Below are 18,840 nucleotides of genomic sequence, written 5' to 3' on the forward strand. Positions count from 1 at the left end.
ATGAGAAAAAAGAAAAAAAGGAAAAAAAGAAGAAGAAAGACATGGATGCCCCAAGAAATATGGATAAGCTAGTGATGGTAGGGAAGATGAGAAAAAAGATTTCAAAAAATAAAAACTATTTCTAATAAAGGTAAAAAAAAATTAATACATGAATTTTTATGGGGGTTTTTCAAAATAAGTCAAATTGGGAGTGCCACATGACAATTTTATGTTGGTCTGAGGCTGTATCAAGAGCCCTTCACGCGCCCATATTTCATGATAATATGAGTGGTGTTAAAATTAATCAAAATGGTATATTTATTGAGGATTTAGATGGTTTCGTGGGGTAATAGGATACCAGTAAAGTTAAGGTGTCTTTTTGAAAATTCGGGACAACTTCAATGGTGAGTTATGACTTTTCTCCAAAAAACTTTGAAAGTTGAAATACCAAAATATCCCTATAAAGTTAAGTTACTACAATAATGCCATCAATAAAGAAGTAAGTTATTCCCTTATAAACTCTAAAAACTAAATTATTAATTTATTTTGATGTACAAAAAAATTAAATGATAAATAGATAATAATCACTATGATAAATTAATTATGCAATTATATCTCTTCTACTTCTTTTCGTTTTCATATTAGCCTCATTTTATCTCTATACTAAACAAAAAATATTATAAAATATCTAATTAATTAAATAATAAATAATAATTGGATCATATTATTATATTAAATAATAAAAGTGAGAAGATTTTAAAATATTACAAATTCATATATTTATCCAATAGTTACCTCATTTTTTTTGCAGTTGCTTTATTTACTTATAAGTAATAACTAATCACCTCTTAAATATCTTATGTAACAACATATCATTAATCCTCCATATTCTTTATTACTCTCTCCGTCTCATATTATAAGTCACTTTTTACATTTGCAATTGCATTAAAAATAAGGTAATTTTACCCTTATGACCTTATTTAATGTTTGCTTATGACAACTTTGTAATAAATGATGAAATGTTAGATTTTAAAAATATATATGCATTTGGATGACTATTTAAATTTTACTTTTTGGAGCCAAATTTTTTCACCAATTGATCTAAAAAAAAAATCAAGTTTTTCTCACCTCAATTTTCCTACATATTTTGTGTAAAATATATTTTTTTTATATTTTTATATATAAATTCTTAAAGCAAACATGATAGCATCACAAAATATTTAAATGCCATTACTTCAAATTGATCTAAATTTTCTTGCTGAATCTGATGTTATTGATAATGAAATTAGATGACAAATGAATTTTAGTTCTAGTTCGACAAATCATTTGTTTTTTTTATTTAAATGGTGCACAACTCCTTTATTTGGATCTTGATTTTTCTCAATTTGGCCTTCACATGTTTTGGCTGAGTCTTCTATTTTTATATCCTTTTAACTTTTTGAAATGTCATCTTCCTTGATAAAATTTGTTGAAACTTCAACTTTCAAGATCATTTTTGAATGTTTTTTCATCTTTTATTTTTAATTTGTTTGTTGATATTTTTTTTCAAAATCAGATTTTATAGAATAAGTAGTGAATAAAGAAAGTAGTTAATTAATGAATGAAGTACTCTCCCAATGAAATTAATTACTTGTAGATTTTCTAGGTTAGTCAAAGTAAATACATTTTCAAGATTAATTAATTAATCAATCAAGGGTATAATGAGCAAAATATGATAATTTATGCATAAATTTAATAAAATGACATATATTGTGGTCTAGCTATTTTTAGAAAGGGGTGACTTATAATATGGGACGGAGGGAGTGTAACTTTTATGAGTGACCTTTTCCTCTTCTCCGTATAATAACAGATCCTTCCCTTCTACCCCACGTTTTCTTATGTTTTTTTTTTCTTTTTGATGACAAGGGAAACCCGCAACCGCTATTCTTTGGGTGCGCACAGGGTAAAACCCCCGCTCCTATGCAATAGCTCGCAAACCACATAGGTGAGGTAACCCGCACTAGGCAAGCCCGGTGCGACGAGCTCGACCCAGAAGGCAAATCCCTTGCTTTCACTGGCAAGGGGTTTCGAACTTGAGACCTCCAACATGGAAGTCCCAAGCCCAAACCCCTTGCTTTGGTGATTAATCTTTATCTTTTTTTAAAAAAAAATTTCTTTATATAGTTACTTTCATAACTCATACTCCCTTTGTCCTTAATTACTTGTCAACTTTTTCTTTTATAGCCCTAATTACTTGTTCATTTTGAAAAATCAAGAAAATATAATTTTTTTTACCTATTATACCCTCAATTAAATGAATAATTACTTTGAAAAATGCAGAACTTTTCATCCACTTCATAATTAATAGGGGTAAAATGGTAAACTCACTATGTCATTAATTGATTTATTAATAGGTGTGTCGATTCAAAAGTGGACAAGTAATTAGGGATAGAAGGAGTATCTAATTATTTATTCAATTGATATTCTTAATATTCATAACTCTCATGCTTCTCGTATTCATAACCTCAAATTATTTAATTTAAAACTTATGTCTTTTGATATTCCTTTATTTTTCTCTATATAATTCATCTTGTTTATTTCATTGCATCCTTACCCAAAAGCGTCCTTTTCATTCTGTAATAAGAATAGTGAAACACTTATCACTATTATATTATTTGATTTATATTTTAGTTTGACATGACGAAGAAGACCCTTAAATTTTAATTAGTTATGGGAGAAGTGTAGCCAAGAACTCGAAAAATTATGTACAAATTCTAAATATTTCTTTTTTCCATCTATATTTTCATGATTAAAGTCTTAAGAAGGATATGTATGTTTTTTTTTTTTTAATCAAAGTGGGTCTCAGGGACCATTTATTAGAAGCTAAAAAAGGAACAACAAAAACAAAATACTCTGTCCAAAAACAAAATACAAAAATTAAACAATCAAAAAAAGGAAAAAGGAGTTGGTCATCTTCAAGCTTGAGCTTCCATGGAGGATGAAGACGAAGTGCTGCCTTGGAGAAGCTGCGTTCGGTTCGTTTCCATCCCACTGAATCCACACAACTCGAACAACTTAGGTAAGAATCGATATGCTCCCTAACTCGCTTTTGATGTTGTAAACGATCCTTGGGATATGTATGTTATTTTTTTTTCTTTGTTTATTTTTTCTGTCTTCTCTCCATTAGACTTATTTAATTTAGTTTTCTATTAACTTTTGATTGTTGTAAGTTTTTTTTTTATGCTTAAATTAATCATTTGTTACTTCATTCTTTACGAACTACTAACCAAAGTTCAAATCATACATGTTTTAATAGAAGTTTAATCGTTCTAACAGATCTATAAAAATTTACATGAGAAGTTGAATTATCATTTTACCCCTAAAGTTAAATCATTTTAATAGATCTACAAAAATTTACATGGGAAGTTGAATCATTATTTTACCTCTACATTAATTTTTTTTATAAAATAACTAATTAGTTAAATATTAAATTATAATTATATCATATTATTATTATATTAATATTAAATGAAAAGGTGTTAAGTCAGAAGTTAAAAGACAAAGAAATTGTTAGACATTTTTACCCTTTTAATAACTAAATTAGTTACATTTTTTCTTGGTATTGATTTTTTATTTCTCTCTTTTAATTTATTTGATATATATATATATATTCATCATTTGCCGTTCTTTGTCCCATTTAACTTAAATCAATACAGAGAATTTTAAAAGTCACTATTAAACTCACGTACAGTCCCTTAATTGCAACTTTATAATTAAAAGGTCAAAACTCATCACTTATTTAAAGTTATAGCTCTTGTATGCCCAATTAAAAAATCAGTAGGCTCATTAACTTGGTTGTTATTAGTTTTATTTCAAAGGTATTTAAGAAAAGAAGCTTTTTAGTGTGGGTTATTTCACCAGCAAAGATTCTACACGCAAATACTTGCACTACACTTTTTTTCTTTTTTATTTATTAATTATTTATCTTCTTTATTTGCATTAAATACTCACTTTCATAATTCATATTTAATTGCTTGTTCAATTGCTACTCTTAATAATAATATTCATAACTCTCATGTTTTTCATATTTATAACCTTCAATCTTTAATTTATAACTTTAAGATATCTTTGATATTCCTCCATTTTTATCTATATAAATTCATCATTTCATAAAACCTCTACCTTCCCAAGATTATCCTTTTTATTTTATAATTGTAGCAGAGAAACACTTGTATTATTATTGTGCTATTTGATTCATGCTTTAGTTTGACACAATGAAGAGGACTCTTGAATCTTCATTAATAATGGGAGAAGATATCGACAAGAACTCGAAAAATAATATACTGATTATTTATTTCTTTTCATCCATATTGTTATGATTAAAGTTTTAGAAATGATGTATATGTTGTATTTTTTTCTTCTTTTTTTAGGCTTTCTCTCAATTAGACTTCTATACTTTAATTTTCTATGAATTTCTAATTGTAGTAAGTCTACATTTTTATTTTAGCTCAAATTAGTCATTTTTGACTTTATTGGACGTTTGCTAACTATTACTAACATTTCAAATTTATTGTTGATTCCTTAAAAGAAATTTAATTATAAACACTAATTATAATACGTCACTCATTTGATTTTTCTTATCAAATTTTTAAAGATTAATTTATAATTATTACATTTTATTACTCATTACACATATTTATATTGAATTTTAATCGTTTTAACGACTCTATAAAATTTTACATGGGACACCCGTGCAATGTAGGTGCCCAGAGACTAGTACATATATACACATGATTTATTTCAATTATGCTTCTTTTTTGTCTCAGCGCAGTTTGGGAGAGCTAACGTGCGCCGCGCCTGAAAATGGCTAGGGGACGAGGGAAGAAGCTTAACATGGTCATCAGAGATAAAGCAACAAAGATACATATAGCAAAAAAGTTGGGTGTTTGATAGAACAATGGCCAACATTATCGGGTGCTAAAACCCCAATTCAGAATGCTAAAACCCCGACCAAAAACAATGTGATTGTGATGGAAACAACCATTTTAGTGAATACGCATGAGAGTACATGCCATTCCAATGAGGAAACTGCTTCGGACCTACTAAATAGAAGCATTGACCAAAATAAGCTATTTTAAAAACCAATTCACCAAACTAATAAGCTTTTTAAATTTTTTACAAAAGTAGTATAAATGTACTTCATGGTAACGTTTTAGGTTATTTTTATTTTAAAAATTCAACTGACAAAAACTGACTGAACTGACGACGTTAAATGAATAAACGTTACTATAAGTAACGTTTTAGGTGTAAAACGTTACTCCCAATAACGTTTATTGAGAATCCAATCACGTCAACCCTGCAAATGCAGAATCAAATCCTGCAAATTTAAAACGTTACTATGAGTAACGTTTTACACCTAAAACGTCACTCACAGTAACGTTTTACACCTAAAACGTTACTATGACTAACGTTTACTAAGAATCCAATCACAGGTCTTCAACTCCTGCAAATTTAGAATAAGTCAAGTTTATCATATTATGTTAAGTTCTTACTATAGCTTTAAAATTATTTTTCTAATTTATTAATATTATTTTAAAAAATCTCTTAATAATATGATACACTTGACTTATTACCTAATAAAGTTTTGTGAATATTATTTTAACAATGGGCAACACAAGTAAAAGTTTTGTTGAATATTGTTGGAATATGCAAAACATTCCTTACAGCAACATTTATTTTACAATCACATGTGATCAGTTTAAAAAATGAAGGAAGACTTTAACAGAGTGTCGTAACTGACAGTCACGTTTTTGAGGTAAAACGTTACTATGAGTAACGTTTTATATTTAAATTTGCAGGAGTCAAAGGATTCTTACACCTAAAACGTTACTGTGAGTAACGTTTTAAACTTAAAACGTTACTATGAGTAACATTTTAAATTTGCAGGATTTGATTCTGCATTTGCAGGGTTGACATGATTGGATTTTCAATAAACGTTATCGTGAGTAACGTTTTACACGTAAAACGTTACTCACAGTAACGTTTATTCATTTAACGTCGTCAGTTCCGTCAGTTTTTGTCCGTATAATTTTTAAAATAAAAATAACCTAAAACGTTACCATGAAGTACGTTTATACTACTTTTGTAAAAAATTTAAAAAGCGTATTAGTTTGGTGAATTGATTTTTTAAATAGCTTATTTTGGTCAATGCTTCTACTGAATAAGACAGCAGGGGAAATGTGTACAAGGATGGAGAAGGAGACCACAGAGGCACCAGAGAAGATGAAGCTGGCGAACCTATTCAAAGGAAATCGACTAGCAGCACAAGAAATGACACTCCAATATGTAGCACCGTTAGTGCTCAATGGAGAAACAATGGTGGAACTGTGCAAAGCAGAGGTGCATTTGGAAACTCAAAGGTGGGAGCATGCATTGGTCCTCTATGTGGAAGGGGTTGAACCCACCATTGCGGCAATTGAAAGGTACATAGCAGCTAACTGGAATTACATTGCGAAGCCTAAAGTTTATTACTATAATGATGGGTACTTTCTTGTGAAGTTCACTACGCTTGAAGATAAGGATGAGGTTCTTTATGCAGGGTTCATATGCTAAATCATAAACCCATCATTGTGAAAAAATGGTCATATGATTTTGATTTTAACCAGGAGGTTATGTCTATCTGGGTTAAGTTCCCTAACTTACCATTGAACTACTGGGAGTGCAATCAGTAAACAAAATTGGGAGTGGATTGGGAATACTCATTTATGCTGATGAATGCACCACACATGTGGATGGAATATCCTAAGCTAGAGTACTTATTGAGATGGATATCACTAAAACCCTGCCAACAGAGCTAAAGGTAGAGAATCCTAATGGTAGAAGCTTTACACATGTGGTTATTTTTGGGTTATGAAGGGTGATTAGGGCGTCATGCGGAAGCTTGCAATTTGCAAATCATATAGTTGATAAATCAGATAACAAAAACTTATACTAAAAATTAAAATATTATTATATCAAAATTAATATAAAGAAAAACATTGAAACTTTAGAGAAAATAAATCTCTCCATAAACAAAAGTCTTAAACGACTACATTGTGGATTCTCTTGTTATTGTGTTAGAAGAAACAAACCTATATTTATAGAGTCCTAAAACCTTTTCTTACTAGAAAAAGAGTCCTAAAAGGAGAGAATAAACTAAATATGAAAGAATATTATATTTTCCTTTCAGGAAAAGTAAAAACATTTATGTTAATGTTTTGTCTTTTCTTTAAGAAAAAATAAATCTTAAATTATGGTAAGAAAATTAGGGCAAAACCCTAACAAATCTCCCCTTTTGGCTGAATTTTCTTGACAAAGCTTGATCTGTCTTCTTCATTGCATGATAATCTTGTTCTTCACAAAATCTTCATCACTGTTGCTTGCCATGGTTAAAAATAAAGTTTAAAACATATGGGTTAAAAATATATATTTTTTTATTTTTAAAAATTGCAGCAACAGGAATGTTGAAAATATGGTTGAAACTTCTTCTCCACATGTAGCTCGACAAAAAATCTTCATTATCATCAAATTTGTTGCAAATTGATTTGAAACCACTTGAACCTTTCTTCAATCTTGTTGAACCATTGGATCATTGAACCATGTGTTCTGATACCACTTGTTGGATTATGAAGGGTGATTAGGGCGTCATGCGGAAACTTGCAATTTGCAAATCATATAGTTGATAAATCAGATAACAAAAACTTATACTAAAAATCAAAATATTATTATATCAAAATTAATATAAAGAAAAACATTGAAACTTTAGAGAATAAATCTCCCATAAACAAAAGTCTTAAACGACTACATTGTGGATTCTCTTGTTATTGTGTTAGAAGAAACAAACCTATATTTATAGAGTCCTAAAACCTTTTCTTACTAGAAAAAGAATCCTAAAAGGAGAGAATAAACCAAATATGAAAGAATGTTATATTTTCCTTTCAAGAAAAATAAAAACATTTATGTTAATGTTTTGTCTTTTCTTTAAGAAAAAATAAATCTTAAATTATGGTAAGAAAATCAGGACAAAACTCTAACAGTTATAGGTACCAATCTATTGTCCTACATGCCTGACCATAGGACATACATGTCAACATAAAGAGAATGCAACTATCAAGTTCAAATCTAAACATGGAAAACAAAAAATGGAGTGGAAGCAGCGTGTGAATGAAAAACATGCAACTAAGGGGGTCTAGCAGAGAATAAAGTGGGTATAACTAGTGGTAACCCTCAAGATGCCATTTGTATAATCAGGGACCTGGACATAATGAAAATATAAGGCTGGTTGACAAGGAGCAGACCCAACCGTTGAGCCAATGGAATAAAGTGAGGGGTAAATTTGCAGTTAAAAGTGGGATGCACCATGATAAGAATCAACTAACCACTTCAAATGATATTAGTGTGTTTCATGACCATGACACAAGGTTTGTGGCAGTAGGAGGTAGAAATAAGTGTGGTAATGTTGGTGTGGTAGGGGGAATAATATAATAAACCCTTAATAATGCAGTTAGTAGCTTGGAATGTTAGGGGACCGAATAAAGTTCATAAGCAGAAGGAAGCCAACCTATTTATCAGAACAAATTATGTTAGAGTTATAGCTCTTATTGAACACAAGGTTAAGGGCCATCAAGCAACTAAAGTCTTGAAAGCAATTGCACCATGGTGGACAAAAATAGACAATTATACTTGTAGCAATAAGGGGATAATCTGAATCATATGGGATCCTCAAGTTATTGAGTGTGAATCACTAGTAATTGATGAACAATTTATCCACTCAGAAGTGCGGATTAAATCTCTAAATTGTAAGTTCTTCTTTACTGCTATATATGGTTTGCACATCATTGAGGGTAGAAGGAGTTTGTGGGGAAAACTTAGAAATATTAATTCAGAGCATCAATAGTACTCTTGGCTATCTACGGGGGACTATAATGCTATCCACAGGGCTGAGGAAATAATGATTGACTTTGTAGTCCTTGAAAGTGAACCTAAAGATTTTGACTCATTTCTTGTAGACAGGGGCGGCTCTGCCTTGTAAAAATTAAGGCATATGCCTTAGGCCCCCAATTTTGGAAGGCCTCAAATTTTTATGTAGAACAAATTATGTGTTATTTTTTATTAAAAAAATTAATTATTTATAATAAAAAGTGTGTGTGTATATATATATATATATTATTTTATTCTTCTCAATCCCATTCAAATAGAAGAAATCGAGAAAACGTTATTTTGTCTTATTATATTTCTTTGCAAACAATCACATTATTTATTTTTTAAAACTCTTTTTTGCTTAAAGTTTGTCAACTTATTACTTATAGAATTGTGTTAACAATTCATATAATGATTGCTTCAATAAAATGATATTTTTCAACGTTGAATTGATTAAATACCTAAAATTAATAATTTTAAATAAAAAAAAGTACTCGAAAAAATCATCTATAAAAAAAAATTAAGTAATAATTTGCATCTAAATAGTTAGAAAAATAATATTTAAATAAATATGTATGAAATTTGTTAGGCCTCAATTGAAATTTCGCTTTAGGCCCCCAATTACGTTGAGCCGCCCCTGCTTGTAGACACAGGCACTGCAGTACTAAGACATAATGGAAGGGAGTTCACTTGAACTTATGAGCACTCTTATAGTAGAATTGATTGGGATTTGGTGTATGCTAAATGAATTCTTGATATGAAGTCATTAGAAGTGAAGATATTGGATCCATGGTGTTCTGATCATTCCCCTCTTTGTATTACTTTGATGCAAGCAGAGGATAATAGACATAAGCCTGTTAAGTTTTTGAATCATCTAACAAAACATGAGAATTTTCAGGGGATAGTATAGAGGGTCTGGCAACAAAGACTTAGTACTGGGATAATGTATGGGATATGGCAGAAACTTAAGGATGTGAAAAGATCTCTGAAGATTTGGATAGTTCTGCATTCTAGGAGTAGAAAGTAGAATAAAAATGTATAGACAACATTTACATGATATACAGAGTACCATGAGACACCCTGGACAAGCACGGGACATCATTGAGATGGAGAAGAAGGTTAAAGCAAACCTAGATAAGTGGATAAATATTGAAGAAAGTATAGTGAAGCAGAAGTCTAAGGGTTCAGTGGCTACAACTGGGGGATGGAACACAATATACTTCCATGCTAGTTTGAAGAATAAAGTAGCTCAGAATAAGATCACAAACTTAACCACAAATACATAAAGGTCTATAACTGGTAGAACAAAAATTGAGGAAGAAATTATAGATTTTTACAAATAGCTATTGGTATCTTTGTGCCACACAAATGCATGTTGTAAACCAAATGATAATGAAAGATGGTCCAATCTTGAATAGAATCCAACAAGCTCAACTAATTGCACATCTGACCAGATAGGAAGTAGTAATGGCATTGCAGGGTATAAATGATAACAAAGCTCTTGGATGTGATGGCTTTAATGCCTTTTTTTTAAAAAGGCTTGGGTAAACATAAAAGAGGATATAACTGATGTTGTGTTACAGGTAAAGTGTGTAAAGCCATCAATTGCAACACTTTGAACCTCATACCAAAAGTAGCTCATCCTTCCAGAATATCCGAGTATAGGCCTATTTTCTATTGTACTTTATTGTGTCGTACTTTATTGTACAAAATATTCTCAAAAGTTCTAACAAACAAGATGCAATGTGTGATGGAGGTCTTGGTGGATAAAAATCAATCAGCTTTTGTACCAGGAAGGCTGATAAATGACAACATCATCCTAATTAATGAGTTAGTCAAAGGATATGGGAGGAAGGGAGTGTCCCCAATATGTATGCTTAAAGTAGATATGAAAAAGGTTTATGACTCTATTTAATAGTGATACCTTAAATATATAATGATGTACCTACAGTTCGTTGAGAAATTTGTAGAGTGGATATATCAATGCATTAGCATAGTTTCATATTCCATCCTCATAAATGGGCATCCTTGTACCCCTTTTCTTTCAAATAAAAGACTAAGGTAGAGGGATCCAATTTCCCCATACTTGTTTGTGTGATCTATGAATTATTTGACAAGGCTGCTCAAGAAGCTGAAGCATGATCCTAACTTCAAAATCCACCCATAGTGTGAGAGAATGTGGATTGTGCAACTCAGTTTTTGCTGGTGACCTTTTGCTATTTAGCAGAGGAGACATTGTATCAGTGTAACATCCCACGTTAGAAAGAGCTAAAAATAGAAAGAACTAATTTGGAAAGAGCCAATTTGAGAACTTTTCAAGTTATGCTTAAGTTGTGAGTTTTGGATAAACTTCAAATGACCATAACTTTCAGTACATGATGAGTTAGGTGGACCATAAGACATGAAAGGTTTTGAAATCCTCTTTTCAACGCCACTGAGTTTGCTAAGTTTTGAGTTCGAATGAGGGAGATATGACCAGTTGAAATCTGCTTGTCCAGTTAAGGAAAGTTACCCGAATTTAAGAGGGGTATTTTGGTCTTTTTTTCTTACCCTTTCAGATTTAAGCGTTTTTAGTAAATATTTAGGGGTCTAAACTGATTTGGTTCAGTTTTACCAATCCTAATTACGCTTAGGGTTTTAGAAAAGAGTTCAATAAGAGAAAAGAGGAGAAAAAATGGAAGGTTCAAAGAGTTCCTCAAGTTTTCTTGTGAATCGAGGATTGTTTTGCCAAGGGTTTGATCCCTAGGAGGTGTGTGAGTTCTCATAGTGTTGGGTTCGTTCACCCACATGCCAATCATGCTATTTTAAATGCAAATTTCGTTTTTGAAGTTGAAGGATTTGTGTTCTTGAAGAGTTTCTTGAAATTTCATTCGTAGTCTTGATTGTTGGGGTTTTGATGAATTCTTGAGATAAGTGTTAGTAGTTTGAGGGTGTTTTTTACTATATTATCATATACTTACGTTGGGTATTTGAATCTGAGTGAGTGGAGAAGAAATCATTCGATCCTAGGTGAATTAGGGTCAAAAAACGAAAAAGAAAATTCATTAGGAAGTTCTGGGCAGGGGCTGACGCACCACGCCAGCAGTGCGCTAGGAAAAGGCTTCTGTAGTTTGAGTCCTGGGGCGCCACGCCACTCAGTGCGCCCCAATCAACTTTCAGTAGTTCAGGGGTGGGTGCCCCATGCCATTTAGTGCACCAGGGTTGCCAGGTTCCCTACTCCTCCATCCTTCTTTTCGTATGGGTTCCCTCGAATATTATCTATGTTTTCTACTAGATATCCACACTCTAAAATACATCTAAACATATAGAGATCATTCATAACTTGAATCATAACCTTGAATCCATAATTCAAATTCAAGGTAGAGTTAAGAGTTAAGTCTTGAGTCCGAGTCATTTTAAGAAGTCTTTTACAATCATTTTAAATTTGTTTTAAGACTTGAGTACTTGAGTTTGAGAAGGAGAGTTAAGTTTCATTTTTCAAAATGAATATATGGGAACTAAGTATTCCTAAGAATAAATGTTTTTACATTTATGATGAGAGGTAACATCGATTTCCAAAAGAGTTCATGAGCAGTTTTGAGTACTACCTCTTTTAAGAGAAATATTTTGAGGAATAATCTTAAACTAGAGAAAGAGTTGTGTTTTTAAATATATGAGCTAAGTTATATTTTGGGAGTAGTATTTAGCACCGATATGGGGACGAGTTCAGGTACCTTAAATTCCTTATAAACCATGTAGCCAACGTGGGTAAAAAAGGGTCATACTTTTTTAGATGATTCCTTATTGCTTTTAAGCATAAACTAGTGGATTTACTTAGTGAGTAGTCCTATACTCCGGTAAAGTATAAGACAGTTCTGACAGCATGAGCGAGACGATGCATCATCACATAGCTCATAGTGATAGTTGTCGGTTAGAGAATCTCCACACAGAGTTATTTTGTATTCTTATATACAAACAGAGTTACTTTGTATTTTTACATACAAACTGAGTTATATTGTATTTTCTAATACATTGAGTTGTTATTTATTGTTTTAATAGCTTTTCTTTATAATGCATATTTACTACTGATTTATATTAAACTGAGTTGAGTTGTTTTGAGTAAATCTTGAGATTGAGTTGATATGAGGTAAGTTGTTTCTTCAATTCCAGTTCAAGCTTATGTCTTGTTTTAAATTTTTCTTTGCATGCTCGTACATACCATGTATTGGCCATTTGGCCTGCATCTTTTATGATGTAGATAAAGGAAATCAGGATCATCAACCGACACTCCGTTGATCCAGTCATGTTCCATAGTTGTTTGATGAACCTCCTTGCTTCCGGAGGATCCCTTGTCTACTTCTAGTATTTTTAGTTTTGTTAGGATGATCGGGGCTCTTGTCCTGACATCCCTCATAATATTAGAGGCTTCATAGATAGATAGACAGTAGTAGTTCATGAGTCTTTTTCATTTCATGAGTTTAATGTTTAAGACTTGAGTTGCCTTTTTCGCTAGTTGAATGTTTTATTTTAAAAATATTATGAGTTTACCTTTTGAGACAATTTGAGTAAAGTTTGCTTTTAAAGCTCTTTTATTATTGAGTAAGTCTTCCCCTGAGAGTTGAGCCAAGCCAAAGATTCGCTTAGAGCCAGCAATGTAGGCTCGGGGCGGCCACGTTCAGGGTGTAGGCTCGGGGCGTGAAAATCAGTTAAGCTGATGTGTGAGCTTTTCCAAGATTTCTCCCTAGCTTCTGGGCTAGTTGCAAATGTTGATAAGAGTTCCATTTATTTTGGAGGTGTGCCAACAATTGTACAAACATAAATTCTCCAAGAACTAGGCTTCCCACAAGGATGTCTACCTTTTAGCTACTTATGAGTCCCACTAAGTACTAAGAGAGTGTCTATTTTACTGTATCAACCATTGATTAATAAGATCATGAGTCAAATATAGAGATGGACTTTTCAGGTTTCTCTCTTATGTAGGAATGACTCAACTGATTAAGAGTGTATTGTTCTCTGTTCAGGTGTTCTGGTCACAAGTGTTTATACTTTCCAAAAAGTTGTCAAATGTATTGAAATATTATGTAGGGCCTTTTTATGGACCGGAGTAGTGTTTTAAAAGGTGGGGCGTTTTACTTAGTATAGGGCGAGACGTGGGGCGTAAGCCCTATGGATCTTTAAATTTTTAATTTACAATATAGTATAATAATATAATAATATGAAATTATAAAAATACATCAAAGTTTGAAATAACTACAAACATGATTAATGAAACTCATAGAAAATAAAACTTCTAACATGATTATACAAGTATAAATAATCTAATATCTTAACTTTTTAGTAATAAAAGAATTATTATTTCTAAAAATATTTTTTTAATCATACTATACAATTCACTCCCCTAAAAGAAAATAATCAATAAAACTTACTAGTATTATAATAAAAACATCACTCCATCATTAATAAAAATAAAATTACTTTCAAATAGTTAAATAAAATATGATAGCTTTGAGATTTATGACAAAACCATGAAGACCAATGATAACTGAAAAAGTAAAATTTCGTTACGTATTTTTAAAGAAATGTTACGTAATGTATAATCACTTTCACAATGTTATCACATAGTAAAGATTGATACTATAACTTGTTATTTGAGTTACTCTCAATCTTCTTATATCTATATATTAAAAAATTATGAAGTATCATTCATTTATTCAAGAATTATGAGGGTCAACAATGTTAACTAAAGATTTTAACACAAATTTTGTCTAAGATCTATTAGGCAGGCCTCGAGCGTTGGACGTTGGGCGTGCTTCAGGCGTACAGTCGGACTCTTAGGGCATAAGTTTTATAGAACTAAGCCCCACACTTAAGTCTCGGGGATTTTTGATAGAGTCCAGCCCCGAAGCGAGTCCCAACAGAATCTTATAAAACACTGGACCGGAGGAATAGATGCATCCAGGAAGGCACTAATTGCATGGGACCAACTATGTAGCCCTAAAACTGCAGGGGGACTCGATTTATTGGATATCCAAACATGGAATAAAGCTGCAATAAGCAAGTTACTATGTAATTTGAGCACTAAAAAAGATAAGACTATGGGTGAAGTGGATTCACATTTATTATGGAAAACAAGAGACTTTGTGGGGTGTCCTAGCACCTCAAGCTTCATGGATGGTGAGGAAGATACTCCATATGCATAAAGAAATGGAGATTATTGGCTGGAATAAGGATTATGTCAAATAGATTGACAAATTCTCTATAAAAAAAAACCTCCATAAAACTCTTGGAGGATACTACCAGAAGGTGGAATGGAGGAGACTTGTAACAATGCAGCTTGTCCTAAGTGGATTTTCATCTTATACTTAGCATTACAAAGTAGGTTACTCACAAGGGATCGATTAGCAACATGGGTGTGTGTGGAAGATGTCTAATGTGTACTATGTGGAGCTGAAGATGAGAGCCATAATCATTTATTCTTTCGCTGTTTGTTCTCATCCCAGGTATGGTAGAAGATACTCTATTGGCAAAGTATCAATAAGGAGGTTCAAGGTTGGGAAGAGGAAACATTATTGATGATGATGATATGAAGAGCTTGACATCCAGGATTAATACATCAATAACATGAATGATGATGAGATGAAGAGCTTAACATCTAGGCTTAACATATTGACAATCTTTCAAATTTGTAAAATAAAATAAAATTAGACTCTTGAATTATTACATGTTTCAATTGAACATCTGACCAAGCACCTGACAAAGTGCTCCTAATAACACTTTCGATTCAAATTTTGATTCTTTTGCGTGTGTTCTTTAATATCAATTATGTAGATAAGTTAACCACTTAAAATATGTCACATTTTTTAATTATACAAATTGGTCTCAATCTCAATAAGCTATAATGAACATTTGAAATCATGTTAAAAAAAATTTTCAAAATTTGAATTGAAGATATCTAGTAGAAACGAACTTTATCATATATTCAAATATTTAATTGAAATATCTGTCTAAATAAAATTTAGGAGGTGTGTGGATGAAATTTTTTTAAGTGATCACCTACTTTTGACTTTTAATTTTTTTCTTTTTTTGTCACTCTTCTAGAAATTTAAAAATTGCTTAAAATTCAAAATATCTAAAACTAAGTTAATCCAGATATCCTTACTAGCAAGTTTGCAATGTATCTTACCCTAAAATCTATTTTTTCTGAACTTGGACAGATTCATGAACAACTCCAACAAGCTGACTGCATACATTTCTGTAATTCATTCAAAGTAATCTAAATCCCTAATATTTCTGTGTCTAATGACTACTGGCAATTATAAAAGCGTGCCATTTTGAGTGTTAGGAGTAATAATTGGCTCTTTACTCCTCTCTCTCATCAAAACTTTCTACCAGTTTTAGAAATCAATGGCCGGAAAAAGTAAGATTCTGTTCATCGGCGGTACTGGTTACATCGGAAAGTTCATCGTCGAAGCTAGTGCTAAAGCTGGCCACGACACATTTGTCTTGGTTAGAGAATCCACTCTTTCCAATCCTATCAAAACCAAACTCATCGATACTTTCAAAAGTTTTGGCGTCACCTTCCTCCATGTATGTAACATTTTTTTTTTCAATTTAGACATTGATTTAGGATTTAAAGTTAAAGAAGACATTTGGTCATGCTTTGATAAAGTAGTTTTTGTTTTCCAAGCGGAAAAATGATATTTGAAAATTGTAGTTGTATTTGAATTTTGTGAGTGATTTGGAGTAAAAAAAGTGAAAACAGATTGTATGTGTTTTTCAAATTTCTGAAAATTCCATCAAGTTGAATTTTCTGGAATTGTAATTATTTTTTATGTTTTTGATTTACTCTCACTTTGATTTGCTAGTTTTTTTCATTGTGCGATTTTGGGAGAATGATAAATTTGAGTTGGTAATAATTGGTGGTTAAATGCAGGGAGATTTATATGATCATGACAGTTTGGTGAAGGCGATAAAACAAGTGGATGTTGTGATTTCTACAGTAGGTCATGCCCTTTTAGCTGATCAGGTCAAGCTAATTGCTGCTATCAAAGAAGCTGGCAATGTCAAGGTAAATTTATTGGTTTCAACTTTTGTTTATGTAAAATTGAGATAACAGGAGGTGAGATTGATTTTTTCCTGTATCTTTTGTGTTGTTTTAAATTATAGTGCTTGGAATTGCTTAATTTCGGGATCTGCTAGCCTTTGCTGTGAAAATTCTGATTCTTTTGAAGATTGCAGTAATTTAATTGAGGCAGCATGTTTTCTTTTCTTTTCTTTTTCTCAATCTGTGTATATATGAGCAATATGACTAATTATGAGTTTTATTTACTGTTTGATAAAATATTGTTGCAGTTTTTTTTCTCCAGATATATGGAATGTTCTATCTTCTGCAACTGATTCAGTATATATTGGTTTGAATTAGAAAAATAACTTCTTCTAAATGCCTCTCTTACTTTCAGAGATTCTTTCCCTCTGAATTTGGGAACGATGTAGATCGTGTCCATGCAGTTGAGCCTGCTAAAACAGCATTTAATACTAAAGCTCAAATTCGCCGCGTTGTTGAGGCTGAAGGAATACCATTCACTTATGTGACCACTTTCTTTTTTGCTGGTTATTCTCTTCCAAATTTGGCACAGCCTGGAGCTGCAGGTCCTCCCAACGACAAAGTTGTCATCTTAGGAGATGGCAATACTAAAGGTAAACACAGATTTGGTACAAGTTTTTCATATGAAAAAACACTTTCCAGTAAAGTACATATTTCCTTGAAAGCATCTATCATCTAGTAGTAACTGAAAGACACATTTTCCTACAGTCATTGAACTCCTTTTGTATCTACAGCTGTTTTTAACAAGGAAGAAGACATTGGTACCTATACCATAAAGGCTGTTGATGATCCAAAAACACTTAACAAAATCCTCTACATCAAACCTCCACACAATATAATTACGTTAAACGAGCTGGTATCCTTGTGGGAGAAGAAAACTGGAAAGAACCTTGAAAGAATATATGTACCAGAGGAACAAGTTCTCAAGAACATACAAGGTAAAGGCCTTGTGCTCTTGATCTTCATTTTGATTAGACCATCTAAGTGATATTTTTATCAGTCAACATAAACTAAAGTGGTCTCAATGTAATTGTATTTCTTGCAGAAGCCTCGGTTCCATTGAGTGTGGGATTATCGATCTATCACACTGCTTTTGTGAAGGGTGACCACGCTAATTTTGAAATTGACCCATCATTTGGAGTAGAGGCATCAGAGGTTTATCCTGATGTTAAATATATGCCGGTAGATGAGATTCTCAACCAGTATGTCTGAAAATATAGAGTTCATTCATATTAAGCATAAGGTAAGGAGCTTCCTGCCTTTTCTATGATGTTACATTAGTTGTTTTCAGATGTAAACCATTTGAGATATATCTACACTTTAAATTCTTGTTTACTCTTTGGTATTTCTACCTTTTCTATTATGTATTCCTTCATACTCAGTACATTCCAAGTATTGACCGCACACTTTTTTGCCTATATGGTTTTATAATATAGGTTCTGATGCTCAATACCCAGCTCACGATTAGTGCTATTCGTATCAGCTTTAATTTCACCACTGTTTGTGAGTCCTCATCTCCTCGAGGACACCACTTATGATTTCCGTTCAGTCATTACTTTTAGTTTTCAAACATGTTAGAGTTAGCTAGGGGTTTGTCCTAGCAACTCATGTCAGTAGAGACTTTCAGACAGTCGGTTAAGTTTCAGCCATGTTATGTTGTCTCTCAGATATTAGACTCTTTGAGTATTATGGGCTTATTTCGATATTTCTCAGTTTTAGCTTCCGCATGTACATCTCAGTTTTGTGTTGATTTTGTTATTCTTAGTATCATGCTATGTCATGTGGTTAGCTAGGGGTCACTTGTGGCTCAAAGCATCGTGTCGCGTCTAGGGATAGCCTTG

The 18,840-nt window shown here is 32.0% G+C and overlaps 1 protein-coding gene across 1 annotated transcript; it reads left to right on the plus strand.

The window, feature by feature from the left end:
- The first annotated feature begins 16,135 nt into the window (after nt 1–16,135).
- On the plus strand, nt 16,136–18,840 carry LOC125865888 (isoflavone reductase homolog). Its single transcript, XM_049546155.1, has 6 exons — nt 16,136–16,482; nt 16,829–16,963; nt 17,355–17,592; nt 17,734–17,937; nt 18,045–18,242; nt 18,436–18,840. Exons 1-5 carry the CDS (start codon nt 16,300–16,302, stop codon nt 18,209–18,211), a joined length of 927 nt encoding a protein of 308 aa, XP_049402112.1. The 5' UTR covers nt 16,136–16,299; the 3' UTR covers nt 18,212–18,242; nt 18,436–18,840.

This window comes from Solanum stenotomum, chromosome 5, assembly GCF_019186545.1.
Source record: "Solanum stenotomum isolate F172 chromosome 5, ASM1918654v1, whole genome shotgun sequence".
Taxonomy (NCBI): domain Eukaryota; kingdom Viridiplantae; phylum Streptophyta; class Magnoliopsida; order Solanales; family Solanaceae; genus Solanum; species Solanum stenotomum.

Excerpts from the sequence above, each read along its gene's own strand:
- LOC125865888 (XM_049546155.1), top strand. The coding sequence starts at position 16,300 with ATGGCCGGAAAAAGTAAGATTCTGTTCATCGGCGGTACTGGTTACATC. Across the intron at positions 17,593-17,733 it reads AGGAGATGGCAATACTAAAG|CTGTTTTTAACAAGGAAGAA; the intron begins GTAAACACAGAT and ends TTGTATCTACAG. Across the intron at positions 17,938-18,044 it reads AGTTCTCAAGAACATACAAG|AAGCCTCGGTTCCATTGAGT; the intron begins GTAAAGGCCTTG and ends TATTTCTTGCAG.